This window comes from Podarcis bocagei (genome assembly GCF_964188305.1).
Source record: "Podarcis bocagei genome assembly, chromosome: 7".
In the NCBI taxonomy this organism is placed as follows: Eukaryota; Metazoa; Chordata; class Lepidosauria; order Squamata; family Lacertidae; genus Podarcis; species Podarcis bocagei.
This window is the reverse complement of record NC_138132.1, coordinates 122,105-146,329: the sequence shown is the minus strand read 5'-3', so window position 1 is coordinate 146,329 and position 24,225 is coordinate 122,105. Positions and strand designations below refer to the sequence as shown.

The window sequence follows — 24,225 nt, the reverse complement described above, 5'->3', positions numbered from 1 at the left end:
GAAGTGCAAGGGCTCAATCAGCAGCCAGAGCCCTAGCACCGACAACAGTGAAAGCGAAGCCTCCTAGAGGGAACAGGAAGTGTTACATCTGCGAGGATCCAGGGCATATGGCGAAAGAGTGTCCCCGGAGGCTCCACAAGCACACTGCAGCCTCAGCAATGGTAACTGCAGCAACGCAACAAGGAGGACCACAGCAGGGAAACGACGATGTCTGGCTGGAGGAAGAGGCAATGGGGCCCAGCCAGACGTGTCAGTGAAGAAGTCCCCGGAGATTTCACAGCCCATGGACCCCCTCCCGCCCAAACCAGTAGTGAGGCTCACCGCATCGCTCCAGCTGCCCAATGGAATCACCATGGACGTGCCGCTCACCATTGACTCGGGAAGCAATGCGGACTTTATAGGGCAAGACTTTGTAGACCGGCACGCTATACAGTTGCTGCCGGCCACGCTGCCCCTGCAGGTGGTCACGGTGGATGGCAGGGAGCTGCTAGGGGGGCAAGTGGTGAAGCAGACGCCACCAATGGTGATGCGCCTTGGGAATCTCAAGGAAATCATCAGCTTCAACGTCACTCAACTATCGGACACGCCCATTGTATTGGGCATGAGTTGGCTGGACAAGCACAGCCCAACGCTGGCTTGGTTCCAGAGGCAGCTGACCTTCGGCTCTTCCTTTTGTGCTGAACACTGCATCGTCCCCCGGCAGGAAGGAGGCGAAGAGGAGACACAGCTGCTGCTAGGCACGCTGCAAGCGATTCCCCACAAGTACGCAGAATTTTTGGAGGTTTTCTGCGAGAAGGAGGCAGACAAGCTACCCCCCCACAGACCATATGACTGCAAAATTGACCTGCTGCCGGGGGCGGCGCTGCCTAAAGGGAAGCTGTATTCCATGTCTGAGGGCGAACTGCAGGAACTCAAAGAGTTCATAGATCATAATTTGGAGCGCGGTTTCATCCGGGAGTCCAAGGCAGCGGGGGGCAGTCCTGTATTCTTTGTTAAGAAGCGGGACACGCCCCAAAAAAGACTTGTGGTGGACTATCGCATCTTAAACAGTGTGACCAAGCCATCGGACTTCCCCATGCCCCGAATCGACGACCTCCTCGCAAAGGTACGGAAGGGCAGCGTGTTCACCAAGTTAGACCTGCGAGGGGCGTACAACCTCATTCGCATGCGGGAAGGGGATGAGTGGAAGACAGCCATGTTCACGCCGCTGGGCACCTACGAATGTAGAGTTATGCCTTTTGGATTGCAAAATGGCTCCCACGTTTTTCAAGCGTTCATGCATCACGTGTTGGCGGGGCTCCTCTACAAGACGTGCGTCTGTTTCTTAGATGACATCCTGATCTTTTCGGAATCGCAGCAGGAGCATGACAGACACGTCAAAGAAGTGCTAAGCAGGCTACAGCAGCATAGGCTCTACGCCAAGCTGGAGAAGTGCCAATTCGACGTGACGGAGGTGGATTTTCTGGGCTACAAGTTGTCTGACAAGGGGCTCGCCATGGACAGCGCCAAGGTTTGAGCGGTGTTGGACTGGAAGAGCCCACGCAACCGGAAGGAGGTCCAACGGTTTGTCGGCTTCGCGAACTTCTATCGCAAGTTTATCAAAGGCTTCGCTATGCAGACAGCGGCCATCACGGACACGCTTAGCTCCAAGAAAAAGAAGTTCATCTGGACAGAGCAGGCGGAGCAGTCCTTTCAGGCACTCAAGCGTCTCTTCGCGTCGGAAGAGCAGCTGCTGCATGTCGACCCCAGCAGGCCGATGAGGGTGGAGACAGACGCCTCGGACAGAGCCGTGGGAGCAGTCCTGCTGCAGAAAGACCCGCAGGGGGTTTGGCGGCCGGGAGCGTTTTACTCCAGGAAGCTCAGCAAGTCCGAAGAGAACTACACCATCTGGGACAGGGAGTTGCTGGCCATTCATGCAGCATTCAAAGCATGGAGGCACTTCCTGATCGGCGCCAAGCACACGGTGCAGGTCTGCACGGACCACAAGAATCTGGAGCACTGGCGCACGGCACAGTTCCTGAACCAAAGGCAGATACGTTGGGCTGAGTTCTTTGCGAACTTTAACTTCCGAATAGAGTATGTCCCGGGGGACACCAACATCATGGCGGACGCTCTCTCTCGTAAGCCACAATATCTGGAGGACGCCAAGCCAGCGGCTGCCATGCACATCTTCGCACCAACAGTGTGGGCGTGCGCTGCGGCAACAGTGGACCTGGAGGCGGTGCGGCGAGCGTTGCAGGATGACTCCTTCGCGCAAGCGAAGATGGCAGAGGTGCACAGGGGCACGGCAGTGACCGACGAGTTCCAGCTGCGAGATGGATTGCTCATCCGTAAAGGGGCCATCTACGTGCCGGGAGACGAACTTCGCGCCAAGGTACTGCAGCAGCTGCACGACGCGCCCACTGCCGGGCACTTTGGCAAGGAGAAGACGGTGGAATTAGTCGCCAGAGACTTCTGGTGGCCCGGAATGAGAGGGGAGGTCGCGGACTACGTGGCGAGGTGTGACACCTGCCAGAGGGCCAAACCGGTGCACAAACCACCGGCCGGACTGTTGGAACCGCTGCAAACTCCGGTCGAACCATGGGAGAGGGTGGCCCTGGACTTTGTCACGGATCTGCCCAGCTCGAGGGGCAAGACGGCCGTGCTGGTGGTGGTGGACTTGTTCTCCAAGATGGCACATTTCATTCCGTGTGCCAAGGTGGCCACGGCGGAGCAAACCGCCAAACTGTTCATAGACCACGTGTTCAAGGTTCACGGTCTGCCACGGTCTATTCTGTCCGACCGGGGGCGACAGTTCATCTCGAATTTCTGGCAGAAGCTGATGGGCTTCCTGAATGTCAAGATCAACCTGGCGTCGGCGAGACACCCGCAGACCAACGGGCAGGCGGAGCGGGTCAATGCCATCATGCAGCAGTACCTGAGATGTTATGCGAATCAACAGCCTGCGACGTGGGTGGATTACCTGCCGCTCGCCGAGTTTGCCTACAACAACACGAAGCACGTGTCCACGGGGGTCACGCCGTTCTTCGCTAACAACGGGAGGCACCCCAGAACCTTCCCGGGACTGGAAAGGAGGGGGGAGGGGGAGCCGCAGACAGCAGATGCGTTCGCGTCGGAGTTGCAGGAGGTCCACGATCAGCTGCGGCGACACCTGGAGCTGGCCAAACATGCATACAAGGTGCAAGCGGACAAACACAGAAGGGTTGGCGAAGAGATCCATGTGGGAGACTGGGTCTGGTTAGCAGCCCACGCAGTGCCGGCCAGGTCGTTGGCCAAGAAGAAGCTGGGGCATAAGCAACTGGGGCCCTACCAAGTCGAAGAGCAGGTCAACCCGGTGGCTTTCAGGCTGGCGCTTCCGGAGGGTTCCAGAATGCATCCGGTGTTCCACAGATCGGTGCTCACCCCCTACAAGGCACCGCACAGGTTTCAGGAACCCGGAACGGCACCGAGTCCGCTCAGAGAAGGAACCGGGCACGCGGGAGTGGCACAGAAGGAACGCATCAACGAAGTCACGGAGATTTTGGACTCCAGATGGGGGGAAGAAGGGGTAGAATACCTTCTCGCCAAGGAGGGCACCCCGGCCAGTGCGAACAGCTGGGTGCCGGGCTACGCCTTGGATGAACCTCTGCTCAAAGACGAGTTTCATGCCCTCTTCCCACATAGACCAATGCCAGCAGAATTTTTCAACGACTGGCTTTTCACGCCAACGCTTTCTGCCAGCACGTTCCGGGGGTTCGACTCGGACGAGGACCCGATACGAGACGCCCGTTCCCCGGAGGGGTCACCCTCGGGATCTGCCTCAGAACCCTCGTATTGGTGAGACGATAGACCAGAGGAGCAGTGGCGCAGGAAGTGGCAGGAAGGTCCAGGATGAGCAACGCCGCCAGGAGGAAGTGAGGGAGAGACGGACATGGACGTTTTCGGGGACGGCCCTGGTTTCGAGCACGGCGGCACAGAGATGGAAGCGGAGGTGACCGTCGTCGACGAGAGCAGGGAGGCAGAACCGGGAGACTTCAGATGGAGGCCCGCCACGGGAAGCGAACTGTATCCGACGTTCGTCCCTCTGACACAGCAGCACCCAGTTCCCGCACCGGAAGGAGGGGAGGGGGGAACGGGGGGCTTCGAGGGGGGGATGGATGTCAGGGGTTCAGGAGCAGAGGCAAGGGCAAGGGAGGAAACAGAGAGCGAGGGGGAGGAGGCAGAAGAAAAGATGAGTGATGACGACGACCCGAGATCTCCGAGTCTTTCCAGTGAATCAGAAGATTCACAGAAAGGAGCACCAGTGGTCAGGGCAAGGGGGGAGCCTAGGGGGACACCCCAGGAAGATAGAGCCAGAGGGGACTCAGAGGAGAGCAGTTGGAAATCGGGACCAGCGTCACAGCCAGAGAGCAGGGAAGAGGAGGAGCGCCAGAGATCAAGCGCTGGCAGCTCGCAACAGGGGGGAGGGCACGAGTCAGGAGTGGCCACACCTCCATCGGGGAGCGAAGAAACGGTCAGACGGAAAGTGGAAGGTTGGGCGCGCGCGCCAAGTTCAAATGCACAGGAAAGTGACGCAGTAGGCAGCCAGGAAAGGGAGCCAGGTCCTAAAGCCCGGCGCAAGGAGACAGGGAGTTCTGGGGGGTCGGCGTCAGAAGAATCCCGGAAGGAAGAGACCCCGGGGGGCAGAGGGACCCAGAGGAGAGCAGTCAGGCGGAAAAGGTGGAGCAGGGCTAGGATATTAAGTTGGTGCACAAGGGGCGGAGACTCAGACGGAGCTTCGCCGATCTAGCCATTAGACGTAGAGTTGCACGCAGCAGCTTGGGAATGGAAACTGTAACTCAATAAAGACTTTTACTTAATGACCGCTGGCTAGCGTGATCCTCTGTGAGCTAGGATCTTGAAGCAGCTCTGACAGGTTGTTTTGTCTCTTACCTTTTCTTTAGGTTGTGTATCTCAATTCCTTCGGTGATCGATTTTCACTTGGATTTACCCGCGCATCGGTGTTGTGCCTCCCATTGGATTGCCCACCCGTGTTCCAGGCAGCCGCTTCGGCAGCCAGAGCCATTTAGCTCCGGAACAGCAGGGCTGAAACCGCGCTGGAAAACCCCATCGACCGAGTGTTCCCTTCGCTCTGGGTGGCTTCTCTGCAGCGGAGCTTTGTGGAACGCGGTTTGCACGTTCAGTGCCAGCCCATCGCCGTTTAGTCCTTTTACTCGGAAGCGCACAGCTCACCTGACGGATCAGGTTAGACTGGGGGTTCTTATTTCTAGCTGCATTTGCAGGGTGGTGGGGCACCTTTAACGTTTGTGGGGGGCTTGGTGGAGCAAAAGGAGGGAGGCTTAAAAGGACACGTCTTTGTCGCTACCCCTTTGCATTTGGTACTGGCCGCTTTGCCTTTGCGTTCCAACGGTTGCTTCTTCACCATTATACCTTTCCAAGAACTTCAGCCAGACTTCCAGATCGGATTTTACCTCTTTAGATAGGCGAACCCTGTGATGGGGTGACCGCAAGCCTGCTGACAACCTCGCGAGGCGGCTGCAAAATGGGCGGCCTGGGGAAACCACTCAGCAAGCAAAGTTCAAATGGCCTAACAACGACTGAATCTGCCTGAGCGTAACTTTTCTTAGAGGGAGAAGTTGCTGAATGAGGTCCCTAAGCGCAACCATTTTTTCACTAGGAAGTTTTGAGGTTTGGGCGACTGTTTCCAGCTCAATGCCTAGGTAAACCATAGTTGTAGCTGGGCCCTCCATTTTATCTGCAGCCAAAGGTACTCCCAGCTCTCCTGCTAAAGATGTGAAGGCTTCCAGAAGGGCCGACACTTGTGCCTACTATCAGCTACGAGAATAAAGTCGTCCAAGTAGCGCAACATACCCTCAGACCCTGTTCTAAAACGAAGCGCCCAGTCCAAAAAGGTACTAAATGCCTCAAAGGCTGCACAGGCCACTGAGCAACCCATAGGCATTGCTTTGTCTACAAAGTAAGTAAAGGTAAAGGTACCCCTGCCCGTATGGGCCAGTCGTGTCTGACTCTGGGGTTGCGCGCCCATCTCGCTTAAGAGGCCGGGGGCCAGTGCTGTCCGGAGACACTTCCAGGTCACGTGGCCAGTGTGACGAAGCTGCTCTGGTGAGCCAGCACCAGCGCAGCACACGGAAACGCCGTTTACCTTCCCGCTATAAAGCGGTACCTATTTACTTACTTGCACTTAAGAGTGCTTTCGAACTGCTAGGTGGGCAGGAGCTGGGACCGAGCGAAGGGAGCTCACCCCGCCGCGGGGATTCGAACTGCCGACCATACGATCGGCAGGCCTAGGCGCTGAGGTTTTACCCACAGCGCCACCCGCGTTCCGTGTCTACAAAGTATGCCCTGTCAAATTTAAAACCCAGCCACCGGAAATCTTCCGGGTGGACTGGCAGGAGTCAGAAAGCAGACTCTATATCACATTTCGCCAGCAACGCGCCTTTTCCAAATTTGCGAATAAGTTTAACTGCTTGGTCAAAGGAGGCATACCTCACAGAGCAAAGTTCCTGAGGTATCGCATCATTGATGGACCCTCCCTTTGGGTAGGATAGGTTGTGAATCATGCAAAACTCACCAGGTGCCTTTTTGGTGACGATGCCTAATGGGGATATATGCAAACCCTCTATGGGAGGGACAGAAAAGGGGCCGGCTACCCTCCCTGCCTTAATTTCTTTAAGTATTTCTTTAAGTACTTCGGGCATCTCTCTAACTGATTTCTGATTTGGTGGGTCACCTGAATTGGGGGGGGGGAAGCAACTGGGATCCTAAAACCTAAACTAAAACCTTCCCATAGAAATAATGCAGCTGTTCTGTTGGGATAGAGATCCAAAAGGGCTTTTAAGGTTCACGTACCCTTTTTCTCTGGGATGCGGTGCAGGCCGTGATTTGGGCTGACTCCCGAGAGAGCCATCATATGAGCGGTGTGAGTTGTTCAACCACATTCTAAATGACACACAGCATTACCAAATCAATAAACAGAATATCCAGTCAATCTTCAGTACCTATAAAAGAACTTCAGTGATAGAACCAGAAGCATTAGCCTCATCCTTAGGATCAGAGGCTGAGGCTCCCACAGATGAGTTGTTGTTTTCAACACAACGAAAGGGATGGCGTTTCACTCCTGCATCTGCTAGAGAACCGCCCTCCCCTTTTCCAACTAACTGAAAGTACAACCTGGGAATATACACAGAAGCCCAAATGATTATTTGGAGGCGGAACAGGTACTGCTTGCAGCTGATGCGGTGTGGCTCTTCCCATGCGCAGGCTTCTTTAGAGCGGATCGGTGTCCTGAAGCGACTGTCTGTGGTACATGCCTTCCCCTTTCTCCAGGGGGGGGGGGAGAAGCCAGGGAGTGAAGGAGGTGAGGACAGGTGACCCCCCCTAGGCCCGAAGTCACCCCAGGCCTCAAAACCAAATTTCCCCTTTCTCTCGTCTACAACAGCTTTTCTCTGCTCTTCTCTGCTTTTTCACAAGATGCTGCTGCATAAGCAAAAGGTTATTTTTTATCAGTACAAGAAGGCTTCAAAAAGCTAATGAATAGGCTCTGTCAATGCCAGGAATAAGCAGGTCTGGGAACTGAGTCTTATCTCATCCAGTTGCAACACATCTTGGACACGCTGAACTCAAGGCTTCTCAACCCCCTTGGCTTCTCATCCCCCTTTCCTGGGAAGGGCGCCAAGAGACCCAAGAGTCCCAGGACAGGAGCTTTCTGTTCATGAGACTTCCGGGTTGGTGCCTCCGCTAATGGCGGAACTCCTCTGATCGGGAGGAATTTGCCCCATGGGAATCTGGGTCTGGCTGCCACGGCAAAGGCGGAGACCTGCAAAAAATCACAGGCGGGAGAAGCCTGTGAATGTGAGATTCGGCGGGCACCCTTTGCGCCTCCCCTACTCGCGGGGAAACCCGGTTTCGGGGGTCCGGAGCAACGTGGGGTGAGTGGCGAGGTGCTTCGAATCATCTGCTCCTTCCACGGAGCGAAACCACATAGCTGTTGCCGGAGAGCGCTGACTTTTTCCTGTGGACAATTTGACTTCAAAGTAATTACCCATGAGTAAAGCTGAAACAGGAGAATTGGATTTTTAAACGTTTAATTTGGTATTGTAACGGGGAGGTTCAATACAGGAAGTCCACCTTCCCCTTTTGTAAATAGACTGAAGCAATGAGGCTGCAAGCTGAAGTCTTGGAAAGCCTTTTGTAAAAGACTAAATTTCCATCGGTAAAGAACATTAAGCCCCCCCCCCTTGGAGGCAGGAGAAGGGGGGGGGAGTTGTGGACTGAGTATGCCTGCAGGAGAGAGTGAAGAGAGCTAAAATACCGCTGCTCTGACCCTGGGAACGGGCTGCTAGCAGGACTGACGTCTTTTGGAATGTTCATTGACAGTGTTTAGAACGTTCATTGACAGCTAGCTAAACAAGAGAAATACTGTCTCCGGCTGCTTTTAAAAAAGGAGTAAAAGTAACTGAAAACCAGTGGCGTAGCGTGGGGGGTGCAGGGGGGCCGGCCGCACCGGCCGCAACATCCGGGGGTTAGGGTTAGGGGGCGCAAATCCACGGGTTAGGGGGCGCAAATTACTTGCCTTGCCCCGGGTGCTGACAACCCACGCTACGCCACTGCTGGGGGTCTTCGGGTTGCCATATTTTGAAGAGCAAAAAACAGGACACATTTGTCGACTTCTGCTTTTAGCTATGGATCAGTGGCCTAGCGTGGGGGGTACAGGGGGGCCCGGCCGCACCGGGCGCAACATCTGGGGGTTAGGGTTAGGGGGCGCAAATCCACAGGTTAGGGGGCGCAAATTTCTTGCCTTGCCCCGGGTGCTGACAACCCACGCTACACCACTGCTGAAAACTGAAACTAACTTTGGATTGTTTGAACTGTGTTTAAAAGAGGACATTACTGACTAATATAAATAGAAACTGTTTCCCCCTAATGGAAGCCTTTGAACTGGTGACTTTACAAGAGCTGGGCTAGGGGAATTTCCAGCTGCAAGATAAAAACTCTGAGACTCTGGGACTGACCTTGAATCTTTTAAGTGTTATGGCAAATGGAAAGGAAAAAACAGACCAGTTAACTGCTGAAAAAAACATTAAGGTCTGGGAGAACTTGGCAGCAACCCAGGAGAGGCTCAACACCAGGCCTCCCTGCTGCTTCTGCTGCTGCTTCTGCACCAGTACAATCAAAATCAAGAGGAATGTCAACAGAAGAGGCCTTAGCGGTTGCATTAAATAAGATAAATGATTCATTGGAACAGCTTAATAAGAAAGCGGATGCGACAAATGTGAAAGTGGATGCTGCAACTATTAAAATCGACTTAAATACAGAAAGTATAAATAACTTGGGACAAAAGGTGAACACCAATATAGAAACCATCCAGAACTGATACAGGAATCTACTTTGATACGGCAGACTGCGGAGGAAGCTAGCGAGAAAGCCATTGCTGCTGAATGTAAAGTAACACAACTGGAGAGAGAGAGAGTCCCAGCCCTACAGAGGCAACTTGATGAACATAAGTTGATGCTTGCTATGATTGAACTTAAAGAAAAACAGATGAATCTGAGGATTAGAGCCCTACCCGAATTGGAGAAGGAAAGTTTGACAGACTTTCTCACACAGGAATTTGCTGACCTTTGGGACTTGGACTTGGGTCAAGAAGAGTTTAGAATTGTGAGGGCCTTCAGACTTGGAAGAGGAGGGAAAAAAGAGAAGAATAGAATAAGAGACTGCTTGATCACCCTTCGAACTAAAGAAGAGAGAGATAGAATCTTGACCTGGCACTACCAGAAGAACTTAGAAGTACAACAGTCAAGAGTGGAAATTTTTAAAGACGTCTCGAAACATCTTTTGGATCTTAGGCCTAACTACGGAGATATTGTTGCCCTGCTGAGAAGGAATAAAATCATCTTTAGGTGGGAGTTTCCCCAAGGTCTATCGTTCAATTTCAAAGGTAGGAAAATAAAAATAAGATCAGTAGAAGAGAAAGTAAAGTTTTTGTATAAATACGAAGAAGATCTGCAGAAGGAACTTGGAAAAGAGCCAAAAGCATTGGATAGAAGATCACCAGATAGAGGACTAGAGCAAGAGCATCAGATAGAAGATCACCGAACAGGGGAATATTGGATATATCAGCATTATCCTTTGGACTGGATCTCCCAGTGAACGTGTCACCACCACCACCAACAAAAGAAGAGCAAGCATTGGGTGCAGTTGGAGGAATATCAAAGTAATTACATGATGGCGTTGCAGGTTTCGAGCTGGAATGTGAATGGACTGAACTTTCCAGAAAAAAGGCGGAGAGTATTTCATTTATTGAAAAAAGAACATTTGGACTTGATTTGTTTACAAGAAACACATGTGATAAGGCTACACAGGAAAATATTAAGTAATAAAAGACTGGGCCAAGAATTTATCTCATCAAAGTTAAAAAAAGAGGAGTGGTCCTTTATGCAAAGGAGAGCCTATCACCGAAATTCATATTCAAAGATGACCAAGGAAGATTTGTTGCAATTGAAATTCAATCACAAGGAGAGAAATTTCTGATCGTAGGTATTTATGCACCAAATGAAGGAAAATCGGAGTTCTATAAGAAGCTACACGAGACTCTGATGGACTACATGGACTATAATATGATTTTGATGGGAGACATGAATGGATTGGTGTCTACAAATATGGACAAGGCACAGAGACAGGTAGTCACCAAAGATGGCAGACTACCAAAAACCTTTTTCGACATGACTGAAAATATGGATTTAGTTGACATTTGGAGAATGAAGAACCCTCTGGGAAGAGAGGGAACTTTCTTCTCTGAGGCTAAAATGACATGGACAAGAATTGACCAAATCTGGGTAACCAGGGGATTGGCTCCAAAGATCAGCAAAGTGGAGATTTGCCCCAAAACTTGTTCTGACCATAATGCCGTGAAGATGGAAATGAAATTGACGCCAATTGGTTCCTTTAGATGGAGGATGAATGATACTTTGTTCAGGAATGAAGAGGTGACCAAAAAGGCCCAAAAAACTCTAAGAGACTGTTTCGAGATAAACATGAATACTACAGTGGAAAAAAGAGTGATTTGGGACGCAAGCAAAGCGGTTATGAGAGGATTCTTAATACAACAGAATGCAATTAAGAAGAGAACTCAGAATGAAAAAAAGGATAAAATCCTGAGGAAAATAAAGGAAGGAGAGAAGAAACTGAGAGCAAAACCAAAGTCACAGGAGATCTTGAAAGAGATAAAGTTATACCAGGTACAATACAAGAAGCTGATGAATCAGGAAATAGAATGGAAGATTAAACAGATGAGGCAAAAGACATTTGAATCGGCAAATAAGTGTGGAAAATTGTTGGCCTGGCAAATGAAAAAAAGACAAAAACTCAATACTATTACGAATTTGGAAGTGGAAGGAAAGAATATACAGAACCCAGTGGAGATCAGGAAGTGTTTTCAGAGGTATTTTAAACAACTTTATACACAGGAGAAGCAGAAAGAAACGGACATTGATCGATTTTTGAAAATAAATGGACTACATAAAATCTCTTAGGAAAAACAGCTAATGTTGAACTACAAAATAACGGATCAGGAGGTGGAAGGGGCCATTCAGAACATGCAATTAGGTAAATCTCCAGGACCAGATGGTTTGACTTCAAGATATTACAGATCTTTGAAAGAATGGTTAATACAACCATTGAAGGAAGTCTGCAATGAAATATTGGAAGGGAGAAAGGCACCAGAGTCATGGAAGGAAGCTTACATTACACTTATACCGAAAACAGAGACTGAAAAGACACAGCTCAAGAAGTACCGCCCCATATCGTTGCTTAATGTGGATTACAAAATTTTTGCAGATATTTTTGCTAAAAGATTAAAAAAGGTGTTAGTAGAAGAAAGCGTGGGCGTGAAAAGCCAGTCGTCGAAAAAGTCTGCTGGCATTGGTCTATGTGGGAAGAGGGCATGAAACTCGTCTTTGAGCAGAGGTTCGTCCAAGGCGTAGCCCGGCACCCAGCTGTTCGCACTGGCCGGGGTGCCCTCCTTGGCGAGAAGGTATTCTACCCCTTCTTCCCCCCATCTGGAGTCCAAAATCTCCGTGACTTCGTTGATGCGTTCCTTCTGTGCCACTCCCGCGTGCCCGGTTCCTTCTCTGAGCGGACTCGGTGCCGTTCCGGGTTCCTGAAACCTGTGCGGTGCCTTGTAGGGAGTGAGCACCGATCTGTGGAACACCGGATGCATTCTGGAACCCTCCGGAAGCGCCAGCCTGAAAGCCACCGGGTTGACCTGCTCTTCGACTTGGTAGGGCCCCAGTTGCTTATGCCCCAGCTTCTTCTTGGCCAACGACCTGGCCGGCACTGCGTGGGCTGCTAACCAGACCCAGTCTCCCACATGGATCTCTTCGCCAACCCTTCTGTGTTTGTCCGCTTGCACCTTGTATGCATGTTTGGCCAGCTCCAGGTGTCGCCGCAGCTGATCGTGGACCTCCTGCAACTCCGACGCGAATGCATCTGCTGTCTGCGGCTCCCCCTCCCCCATCCTTTCCAGTCCCGGGAAGGTTCTGGGGTGCCTCCCGTTGTTAGCGAAGAACGGCGTGACCCCCGTGGACACGTGCTTCGTGTTGTTGTAGGCAAACTCGGCGAGCGGCAGGTAATCCACCCACGTCGCAGGCTGTTGATTCGCATAACATCTCAGGTACTGCTGCATGATGGCATTGACCCGCTCCGCCTGCCCGTTGGTCTGCGGGTGTCTCGCCGACGCCAGGTTGATCTTGACGTTCAGGAAGCCCATCAGCTTCTGCCAGAAATTCGAGATGAACTGTCGCCCCCGGTCGGACAGAATAGACCGTGGCAGACCGTGAACCTTGAACACGTGGTCTATGAACAGTTTGGCGGTTTGCTCCGCCGTGGCCACCTTGGCACACGGAATGAAATGTGCCATCTTGGAGAACAAGTCCACCACCACCAGCACGGCCGTCTTGCCCCTCGAGCTGGGCAGATCCGTGACAAAGTCCAGGGCCACTCTCTCCCATGGTTCGACCGGAGTTTGCAGCGGTTCCAACAGTCCGGCCGGCGGTTTGTGCACCGGTTTGGCCCTCTGGCAGGTGTCACACCTCGCCACGTAGTCCGCGACCTCCCCTCTCATTCCGGGCCACCAGAAGTCCCTGGCGACTAATTCCACCGTCTTCTCCTTGCCAAAGTGCCCGGCAGTGGGCGCGTCGTGCAGCTGCTGCAGTACCTTGGCGCGAAGTTCGTCTCCCGGCACGTAGATGGCCCCTTTACGAATGAGCAATCCATCTCTCAGCTGGAACTCGTCGGTCGCTGCCGTGCCCCTGTGCACCTCTGCCATCTTTGCTTGCGCGAAGGAGTCATCCTGCAACGCTCGCCGCACCGCCTCCAGGTCCACTGTTGCCGCAGCGCACGCCCACACTGTTGATGCGAAGATGTGCATGGCGGCCGCTGGCTTGGCGTCCTCCAGATATTGTGGCTTACGAGAGAGAGCGTCCGCCATGATGTTGGTGTCCCCCGGGACATACTCTATTCGGAAGTTGAAGTTCGCAAAGAACTCAGCCCAACGTATCTGCCTTTGGTTCAGGAACTGTGCCGTGTGCCAGTGCTCCAGATTCTTGTGGTCCGTGCAGACCTGCACCGTGTGCTTGGCGCCGATCAGGAAGTGTCTCCATGCTTTGAATGCTGCATGAATGGCCAGCAACTCCCTGTCCCAGATGGTGTAGTTCTGTTCGGACTTGCTGAGCTTCCTGGAGTAAAACGCTCCCGGCCGCCAAACCCCCTGCGGGTCTTTCTGCAGCAGGACTGCTCCCACGGCTCTGTCCGAGGCGTCTGTCTCCACCCTCATCAGCCTGCTGGGGTCGACATGCAGCAGCTGCTCTTCCGACGCGAAGAGACGCTTGAGTGCCTGAAAGGACTGCTCCGCCTGCTCTGTCCAGATGAACTTCTTTTTCTTGGAGCTAAGCGTGTCCGTGATGGCCGCTGTCTGCATAGCGAAGCCTTTGATAAACTTGCGATAGAAGTTCGCGAAGCCGACAAACCGTTGGACCTCCTTCCGGTTGCGTGGGCTCTTCCAGTCCAACACCGCTCGAACCTTGGCGCTGTCCATGGCGAGCCCCTTGTCAGACAACTTGTAGCCCAGAAAATCCACCTCCGTCACGTCGAATTGGCACTTCTCCAGCTTGGCGTAGAGCCTATGCTGCTGTAGCCTGCTTAGCACTTCTTTGACGTGTCTGTCATGCTCCTGCTGCGATTCCGAAAAGATCAGGATGTCATCTAAGAAACAGACGCACGTCTTGTAGAGGAGCCCTGCTAACACGTGATGCATGAACGCTTGAAAAACGTGGGAGCCATTTTGCAATCCAAAAGGCATAACTCTATATTCGTAGGTGCCCAGAGGCGTGAACATGGCCGTCTTCCACTCATCCCCTTCCCGCATGCGAATGAGGTTGTACGCCCCTCGCAGGTCTAACTTGGTGAACACGCTGCCCTTCCGTACCTTTGCGAGGAGGTCGTCGATTCGGGGCATGGGGAAGTCCGATGGCTTGGTCACACTGTTTAAGATGCGATAGTCCACCACAAGTCTTTTTTGGGGCGTGTCCCGCTTCTTAACAAAGAATACAGGACTGCCCCCCGCTGCCTTGGACTCCCGGATGAAACCGCGCTCCAAATTATGATCTATGAACTCTTTGAGTTCCTGCAGTTCGTCCTCAGACATGGAATACAGCTTCCCTTTAGGCAGCGCCGCCCCCGGCAGCAGGTCAATTTTGCAGTCATATGGTCTGTGGGGAGGTAGCCTGTCTGCCTCCTTCTCGCAGAAAACCTCCAAAAATTCTGCGTACTTGTGGGGAATCGCTTGCAGCGTGCCTAGCAGCAGCTGTGACTCCTCTTCCTCTCCTTCCTGCCGGGGAACGATGCAGTGTTCAGCACAAAAGGAAGAGCCAAAGGTCAGCTGCCTCTGGTACCAAGCCAGCGTTGGGCTGTGCTTGTCCAGCCAACTCATGCCCAATACAATGGGCGTGTCCGATAGTTGAGTGACGTTGAAGCTGATGATTTCCTTGTGATTCCCAAGGCGCATCACCATTGGTGGCGTCTGCTTCACCACTTGCCCCCCTAGCAGCTCCCTGCCATCCACCGTGACCACCTGCAGGGGCAGCGTGGCCGGCAGCAACTGTATAGCGTGCCGGTCTACAAAGTCCTGCCCTATAAAGTCCGCATTGCTTCCCGAGTCAATGGTGAGCGGCACGTCCATGGTGATTCCATTGGGCAGCTGGAGCGATGCGGTGAGCCTCACTACTGGTTTGGGCGGGAGGGGGTCCATGGGCTGTGAAATTTCCGGGGACTTCTTCACTGACACGTCTGGCTGGGCCCCATTGCCTCTTCCTCCAGCCAGACATCGTCATTTCCCTGCTGTGGTCCTCCTTGTTGCGTTGCTGCAGTTACCATTGCTGAGGCTGCAGTGTGCTTGTGGAGCCTCCGGGGACACTCTTTCGCCATATGCCCTGGATCCTCGCAGATGTAACACTTCCTGTTCCCTCTAGGAGGCTTCGCTTTCACTGTTGTCGGTGCTAGGGCTCTGGCTGCTGATTGAGCCCTTGCACTTCCAACCTCCATAGGTTCCACTCCTCCTCCTGGCGGAGGCGTGGATTGCGCACGCGCTGCTTCTCTGGGAAGGAAGGAGGAGCCCCTGGCTGGTTCGCGCCCTCCACGCCCTTCGTCCCTGCTCCACGGACGTTCTTCCAGCCGCACCCCCACGGCTAGCGCCCTCTGAACGATCTCCTGCGTGGTCCGGGGTCTCTCCCCCCTCGCAATTTCATCTTTAACAGAGCCGTGCAATCCCTCCCAAAACAGGTATCTTACAGGAGCCAAATCCCTGTCCCATTCCAGAGCACTGACCAAAGCGAAAAAGCGGGCATGATACTGCCTTACGCTGGCCCTCCCTTGTTTCAGTCCATGTATCTGCTGCCGAGCAAGATCCACGTCAATGCTTGATAAGAAACACCCATCCATCGCTTTAATAAAGGCATCCGCATTTTGGAGCGCTGGATCCTTATCCCTCCACAAATTGCGCAGCCATGCTTTAGCTTCCCCATGCAAATGGGACATGATGAACCCCACCTTCTCTTGCTCATCTCTAAAGTCTTTTTTCAGCAGTTCCAGTGCGCACATTACATCTGCTCTAAAGTTGGGGTACTGCTGCAGGTTCCCATCGAAGTGAGAGACCAGACCGCCTGTTCGTCTCGCCAACCCAATTCCCTCCTGTTTGGGTGTCAGTTGCCCGTGCTTCGTAAGCATGTCCAACCTGACCTGGAGATCCCTGCAGGCGGCAGCTGCCTCCTCCTCTCTTTTCCTGGATGCGAGAGCCTCAGCATTCAGTTGTGACACTGCTTTTCTGAGTTCCTCTATCTGCTGCTCAGCCGTCATGTTGTCTGCCGTTCGTGAGCTAGCTAGTGGGCACCTGCTTCTCTCCTCTCCTCGAGGCTGTAGATGCCCACAATTAAGAGACGGAGCTTACTGTCAGAGCTGCTTGAAGATCCTAGCTCACAGAGGATCACGCTAGCCAGCGGTCATTAAGTAAAAGTCTTTATTGAGTTACAGTTTCCATTCCCAAGCTGCTGCGTGCAACTCTACGTCTAATGGCTAGATCGGCGAAGCTCCGTCTGAGTCTCCGCCCCTTGTGCACCAACTTAATATCCTAGCCCTGCTCCACCTTTTCCGCCTGACTGCTCTCCTCTGGGTCCCTCTGCCCCCCGGGGTCTCTTCCTTCCGGGATTCTTCTGACGCCGACCCCCCGGAACTCCCTGTCTCCTTGCGCCGGGCTTTAGGACCTGGCTCCCTTTCCTGGCTGCCTACTGCGTCACTTTCCTGTGCATTTGAACTTGGCGCGCGCGCCCAACCTTCCACTTTCCGTCTGACCGTTTCTTCGCTCCCCGATGGAGGTGTGGCCACTCCTGACTCGTGCCCTCCCCCCTGTTGCGAGCTGCCAGCGCTTGATCTCTGGCGCTCTTCCTCTTCCCTGCTCTCTGGCTGTGACGCTGGTCCCGATTTCCAACTGCTCTCCTCGGAGTCCCCTCTGGCCCTATCTTCCTGGGGTGTCCCCCTAGGCTCCCCCCTTGCCCTGACCACTGGTGCTCCTTTCTGTGAATCTTCTGATTCACTGGAAAGACTCGGAGATCTCGGGTCGTCGTCATCACTCATCTTTTCTTCTGCCTCCTCCCCCTCGCTCTCTGTTTCCTCCCTTGCCCTTGCCTCTGCTCCTGAACCCCTGACACATATAGTCTTATTTTTTGTTGTAGACAGTTGTGATTGTTCACTCAAACCCTGCCAATGAGTCCATTTCTTTATGTTGCCTCTTCATATATGTTGTAAATGGTTCCCATTCTCTTTTAAAGTCTTTGTTGTCCTTTTCATGTAATTTTTCTGTTAGTTTTGCCAGTTCTGCATATTCCATAAGTTTCCCTTGCCATTGTTCTTTCGTGGGTATTTCTTCTGTCTTCCAAGTTTGTGCTAATAAAATTCTTGCCGCTGTTGTTGCATACATAAATAATTCCCAGTTTTCTTTTTTTACATCTTGGTCTAAAATTCCTAGAAGGAATGCTTCTGGTTTCTTAACAAAAGTCTTTTTACACAGTTTTTTCAATTCATTATATATCATTTCCCAATAATTCCTAATCTTTTTGCATCTTGCAGGATGCCTTTTTTCCTAAAAAGAAAAAATAAAAACAAGATCTACCCCTCGTATGATGAGGCCCCTGCCCTACTGCCGCCATTGGCGAAGCCTTCAACATCAGCCACAGAGGGCAGGAGGAAAAATCAAGTTGCACCCAAAAACAAGCTCTACCCCTCATTTGAGGAAGAGGCCCCCGTCCTACTGCCAGCATTGGCAAAGCCTACACCATCAGCGGCAGAGGCCAGGGCGGCAGAGGCCAGACCCCTAGTCTTGCCAGGGCTGGTCCAGCCCCAGACCAGCACTTTTCAGCAGGCAAGCAGGCAAGACAGCAGGCAAGACCCAAGCAGGGAAGACTCAAGACAGCAACGGCCCTTGTCCCTGCCCAGCAAGCAAGACACAAGCCAGCAGCGGCCCTCAAAAAAGAAGAGCCTTGCGGACTCTGGGCCAGCGTTCCCAGGTGAGTAGGCAGAACCAGATCCCTTTTGGGTTCCCCTTGGCCTTAGACTTGGTGTTTACCTCTACGGATGTTGGTGATCTGACACTAACAAAAGAAGTGCCATGGTCAGATCACTTCCTGGCGCAACTGGACTACTCCGCGACCCTTCCCCTCTGCAGGGAGGTGGGACCGATTCGGATGGTCCGACCCCGCTACTTAATGGATCCAACTGGTTTCCAGAGAGTGGTAGGGGATGTTTTATCCCAAGTTGATGGCCTCTCGGCTGATTCCCTGGTGGCCCCTTGGAATGCGGAGTTAACCAGGGCTATTGACTGTCTGGCTCCGAAGCGCCCTCTCCGATTGCATGGAGCCCGGACAGCCCCGTGGTTTTCCCCAGAGCTGAGGGCGATGAAACAATCGTTGAGACAGCTAGAGCACTGATGGCGGAAAACTCACTCTGAATCAGACTGGACACAGGCTAGAGCTCAACGTCGAGCCTACCAAGTGGCAATGGCGACGGCATCTGCAGAAAACAGCAGTAGGAGACTTTTTCAGGTGGTTCGCAATCTATCGGAACCACCTGCACCACCGGGGCCTGGTAGGGACCCCAAGATCTCCTGCAATGCTTTTGCAAAGTTTTTTGCAAATAAAATTGCTCAGATTCATAAGGAGGTAGACTCCACCGTGGGAGCAGGGCCAGGGCAGGAGAGTGCTAGAGTTCTGTCTGGTCCTGTTACATGGGATCAATTCCAATCTGTTACCTCCGAGGATGTGGACAGGCTGCTTGGACAAGTGAAACCGGCCACCTGTCTCCTTGATCCTTGCCCATCCTGGCTGATAAAAGCGAGCTGGGAAGGGCTGGGCGATGGGCTTCGTGGGGTGGTGAATGCTTCTCTCTGTGAGGGAACATTCCCAGATCCGCTGAAAGAGGCAGTCATTAAGCCGCTTCTTAAAAAAAAAATCTTTAGACCCAGCCAGTTTGGTCAACTATCGCCCAGTCTCAAATCTGCCATTCTTGGGCAAGGTGATTGAGCAGGTGGTTGCCGAACAACTCCAAGCACGCCTGGAGGATGCGGACCATTTGGATCCCTTCCAATCGGGATTCAGGCCTCACCGTGGGACTGAAACTGCCTTGGTCGCGCTGGTTGATGATCTCCGGCGGGCTAGGGACAAAGGAGAGAGCTGTTTCCTAGTTCTGCTGGATCTCTCAGCGGCCTTTGACACCATCGACCATAACATCCTTCTGGACCGTCTTGAGGGGCTGGGAGATGGCGGCACTGCTATACGGTGGTTCCGCTCCTTTCTCCTGGGCCGTGTCCAGAAAGTGGTGTTGGGGGATGAGTGTTCAGACCCCTGGGCTCTCACTTGTGGGGTGCCTCAGGGTTCTGTCCTCTCCCCCATGCTTTTTAATATCTATATGAAGCCGCTGGGAGAGATCATCGGGGGTTTGGGCTGGGTGTTCATCAGTATGCGGATGATACCCAGCTCTACCTCTCCTTTAAATCAGAACCAGTGAAGGCGGTGAAGGTCCTGTGTGAGTGCCTGGAGGCGGTTGGAGGATGGATGGTGGCTAACAGATTGAGGTTGAATCCTGACAAGTCCTGTTTTTGGGGGACAGGGTGCGGGTGGGTGTAGGGGATTCCCTGGTCCTGAATGGGGTAACTGTGCCCCTGAAGGACCAGGTGCGCAGCCTGGGAGTCACTTTGGACTCACAGCTGTCCATGGAGGCGCAGGTCAAATCTGTGTCCAGGGCAGCTGTTTACCAGCTCCATCTGGTACGCAGGCTGAGACCCTACCTGCCCGCGAACTGTCTCGCCAGAGTGGTGCATGCTCTAGTCATCTCCCGCTTGGACTACTGCAATGCGCTCTACGTGGGGCTACCTTTGAAGGTGACCCAGAAACTGCAATTAATCCAGAATGTGGCAGCTAGGCTGGTGACTGGGAGCGGCCACCGGGACCACATAACACTGGTTCTGAGAGATCTGCATTGGCTCCCAGTACGTTTCCGAGCATGATTCAAAGTGTTAGTGCTGACCTTTAAAGCCCTAAACGGCCTCGGTCCTGTATACCTGAAGGAGCGTCTCCACTCCCATCGTTCAGCCTGGACACTGAGGTCCAGCTCCGAGGGCCTTCTGGCGGTTCCCTCATTGTGAGAAGTGAGGCTACAGGGAACCAGGCAGAGGGCCTTCTCGGTGGTGGCGCCCACCCTGTGGAATACCCTCCCTTCAGATGTGCAGGAAATAAGTAGCTATCCTATCTTTAAAAGACATCTGAAGGCAGCCCTGTTTAGGGAAGTTTTTAACATTTAACGCTGTATTGTTTTTAATACTTGATTGGGAGCCGCCCAGAGTGGCTGGGGAAATTCAGCCAGATGGGCGGGGTATAAATAATGAATTATTATTATTATGATACAAGGCTGGGGTCTCTCTTGGTTTCCTTGATGTCTGGGTGCAAGTCCCCCCCACCCCACCCCTCCTTGTTATGAGGCGTGTAACATGGAGCAGGGACTTCCGGGTGGCTGCCCCTGTTCTGCATTGCTGGGGGTTGGACTAGGTGACCCCGCAGGTCCCTTCAGACGCTACAGTTCTATGATCCCTGTTCAGATATGGCATGCACCCGCTCATTGCAACAGGCGAGAAGCCCCCTGAGAAAGAACTTGCCGTCTTTTCTCGTGTATAAGACTAGGTTTTTTACCCCCCAAATCAAGTGTCAAATTGGGGCTCCTCTTCTACAGGGGGAGTGCTGAGGGGGGACGGGCGCTTGGTTGTAGCTGCCAGGAGGAGATTCCTAGCCATGATTTCTTTGCTGTGGAAAGGGCTGTTGTCGACTGGCAGACGATAGGTGACTTGGTGGTTGATGCCTGCAACTGTGCAATTTGATTAATGGCTCCCTCCCCCCAAATAAAACTCAACCACTCTGGGCAACCCCTCCCCAAAAAAGCTTAACAAGTCTTGGCAATCTGCCCCCATTTCTAAATTTTGAGTGCCCAAAAATATGGAGCGTCTTATATATGGGGGCGTGTTATACATGGAAAAATACGGTACCTTTCCCTCTCATCCGCCTCATTTACTCACCCCTCTCTCTCTTTCTTTCTGAAGAACTCTCTGATGAAAACTTCAAGTTCCTGTGGATGGGTAAGAAAATGCTGGGGGGAGGAAGAACAATCCCAGAAGCTTTGGAGACAATGGATGAAAGGGAGATTTTGGACACCATCCTCCAACACCTCCAGACATCTCCCCAGGTGTGTGTGATGCAGGGTGGATTTGATTGAAATCAAATCAATTTAAAACATATTTTTACATTCTTGCTTGTATAATCTTAATATTTACAACCAGATGAAGGTTTCATTTTGGGAATAATAAATTTCCAGAGTAGTTTTTACTACTGATTTGGTTATACTGTTAGAAATGCATAGACAGATAATTATGAAATTATTGTGGGGTATAATAAGTTAACTGTGTACAGACGCTTCAGGTTACCGACTCCGCTAACCCAGAAATAGTACCTTGTGTTAAGAACTGCCATCGGCTCAGGGGCGAGAGGGGAAAAGCCGGGTGGATTACAGAGAGCCCCCAAAGATCGTGGGAAGCAGCAGTTCCTCAGCGGAGGAAGGAGAGGAGATGCAGGGGTCGGAGGAGGCAAGGCGGTGCCTGGACACCTTGCCTGAGCAAAGCGGGGAGGAGGGGGGGTCCCCCATTACCCAAGCCTTCCTTGCGCAGTAGGCTTCCGCGCAGAGAGGGGAGGCGCAGACTGGGCGCCAAGAAATTACTCTGCTGGGGAAGGTTGAAGGGCCGCCCACTCTCAGATTCTGCCCGTGAATGAGCAAGACAGGGAATAGAGGCGCTCTGCATTCTAAAAGTTTTGATCACTAAGAAGAAAGCTTGAAAACAGACTCTTGAGCCATATTGCCTGATTGCTCTCAAGCAACCAACCGATACCTCTAACAGTGGTGCTTCAGGTTAAGAACAGTTTCAGGTTAAGAACAGACCTCCGGAACGAGTTAAGTTCTTAACCTGAGGTACCATTGTAGATTTGGACAACTTTTCTGCTGTACCTTATTGGAAGGAGAAAAATAATCATTTCCTTAATAAGAATTTAAACAATTTATTTAACTAAAACAATAACATTATAGCTTATATATCCATGATGTAGTTAAACATTTTTTTAAAAAAAATTCTTAGACTGAATTTTAAAATAAACCCTTACTTCCCAGTGAATAGCCTCTGGACTATAATGCAACTTAAATAGAAAAATATATTCCGAAAGATTTTTCCTCTAAAAGCATTTTATTTTAGAAATCCAATTTAATTTTTTTAAAAAATGTGATTTAAATCAAAGAAATCCATTAAAAAAAATAATGGGTCATTGATTTTTATCCACCCTGGTCTGATGTTGCGCAGCGTGAACCAGGATTTCCCAACCAAGTGCCCTCTGAATGTTCTGGACCATATGCTGCCTGGGGCTGGTGGGAGCATGTAGAAGGGTTCAAGTTGAGGGGAACTGCCATTAACTATCACAGACAAAGGCAAACTCGGCCCTCCAGCTGCTTTGGGACTACAGCTCCCATCATCCCTAGCTCACAGGACCAGCAGGTCAGGGGTGATGGGCATTGGAGTCCCCAAACAGCTGGAGGGCCGTCTTTGCCTAGGCCTGAACTATTGGGAGCCTAGCTTGGAGGAAGGTCCTGTTTGCACATGCAGGAGACGACTTTCCGCTGGTGAGAAGGAGTGGCAACCGCCAGTCTGGGGGGGCTTGAAAAGAGGACCAGGCAAACTTGGGGAAGCAGAGAAGACGATCAGTGCAGGATCTGTAGACCGGAAGAAGAACCAATCCATGAACTTGATTTGGTGGGGTGACTTGGACCCCAGGAAATGTTGCATGTTTTTTTCTTTATTCAGAAGCATTCCTGCCTCCAACAGTGGAGGAAGAGCAATTGGGACATGCTGAACTTGTCAACTTTCAAATTCCCCAAATGAGGAATAATAAAGAGTTGTAATAGGGACGCGGATGGCGCTGTGGGTTAAACCACTGTGCTGCTTGGGCTTGCCGATCGGAAGGTTGGTGGTTCGAATCCCTGCGATGGGGTGAGCTCCCGTTGTTCGGTCCCAGCTCCTGCCCACCTAGCAGTTCAAAAGCACATAGTGCAAGTAAATTAATAATAATAATAATAATAATAATAATAATAATAATAATAATAATATATTTATATCCAATCCCTCCCCAGCCGAAGCCAGTACTGCTCCGGCTGGAAGGTAAACGGCATTTCCGTGTGCTGCTCTGGTTTCGCCAGAAGCGACTTAGTCATGCTGACCACATGACCTGGAAAAACTGTCTGCAGAAGCGGACAAATGCCGGCTCCCTCGGCCTTAAAGCGAGATGAGCTTTAAGCCCAGAGTCATTTGCGACTGGACTTAATTGTCAGGGGTCCCTTTACCTTTACCTTTAAAGAGTTGTAACATGACTTGGGAATTCAGAAGATGTGTAAAATTGCATACAAATCATTAAAACAATTGCCTAGTACTTGCAATCTATTATTATTATTTAGTATTACCCGACATTTTCAGACGCTAAAATTGAAATTCTTTGGTTTTCCAAAAGCAGTTGATGTAGCTGGTGGGGTCTCCTCCCTGTGACTCACCCAAACCTTCCCCAACCCTTAGAATGCCCTCTATAGATATTATGGACTCAAGCTGCGGGATTCCAGGAGCGCAGAGACAGTCCACCAGTACCTGCACTTACTCCTGAGGTTGGCTCTCGAAGAGGAAGCAGACAGAGAGGTGAGTGAATGTGTGGGACTGTGACTGCGCTCACACGGAGACTCTCCACCTCCAGCCGTGTCCTGGAAGAGCCTCCTCCTTCTGAACCCTCCTGCTTCAAGCGCCTCCCCAGGCTGCTCCCCAGTGTCCCACCACCACAATCCAGGGTCCCCCACTCTTACTCATCCAGCCAGTCCCTGACATTACCCCACAGACCCCACCAGCCCTCTGTCCTGATTTCCGGATTGGTCTCTGCTCGTGCCCTCCCGGTCACCCCTCAAAGGAGGAACAGTTTTTCAGCATTCAACATATCTGGGGCAGATTTGTTTAGTTTTGGGTTCGATCAGAGCAGCCAACAAGTGGCCCTCAATGCCTTTCTT

General features: G+C 52.0%; 1 protein-coding gene across 1 annotated transcript in view; it reads left to right on the top strand.

Annotated features, from left to right (window-relative positions):
* The first annotated feature begins 21,250 nt into the window (after positions 1 to 21,250).
* LOC308590433 (maestro heat-like repeat family member 5) overlaps positions 21,251 to 24,225 on the top strand; it is a 41,397-nt gene continuing 38,422 nt past the window's right edge. Inside the window, exons 1-2 of the mRNA XM_081200476.1 lie at positions 21,251 to 21,330; positions 23,750 to 23,866. Of these exons, the coding sequence (XP_081056602.1) occupies positions 21,274 to 21,330; positions 23,750 to 23,866 (174 nt within the window). The 5' untranslated portion in view covers positions 21,251 to 21,273. The remainder of the gene's footprint in view (positions 21,331 to 23,749; positions 23,867 to 24,225) is intronic.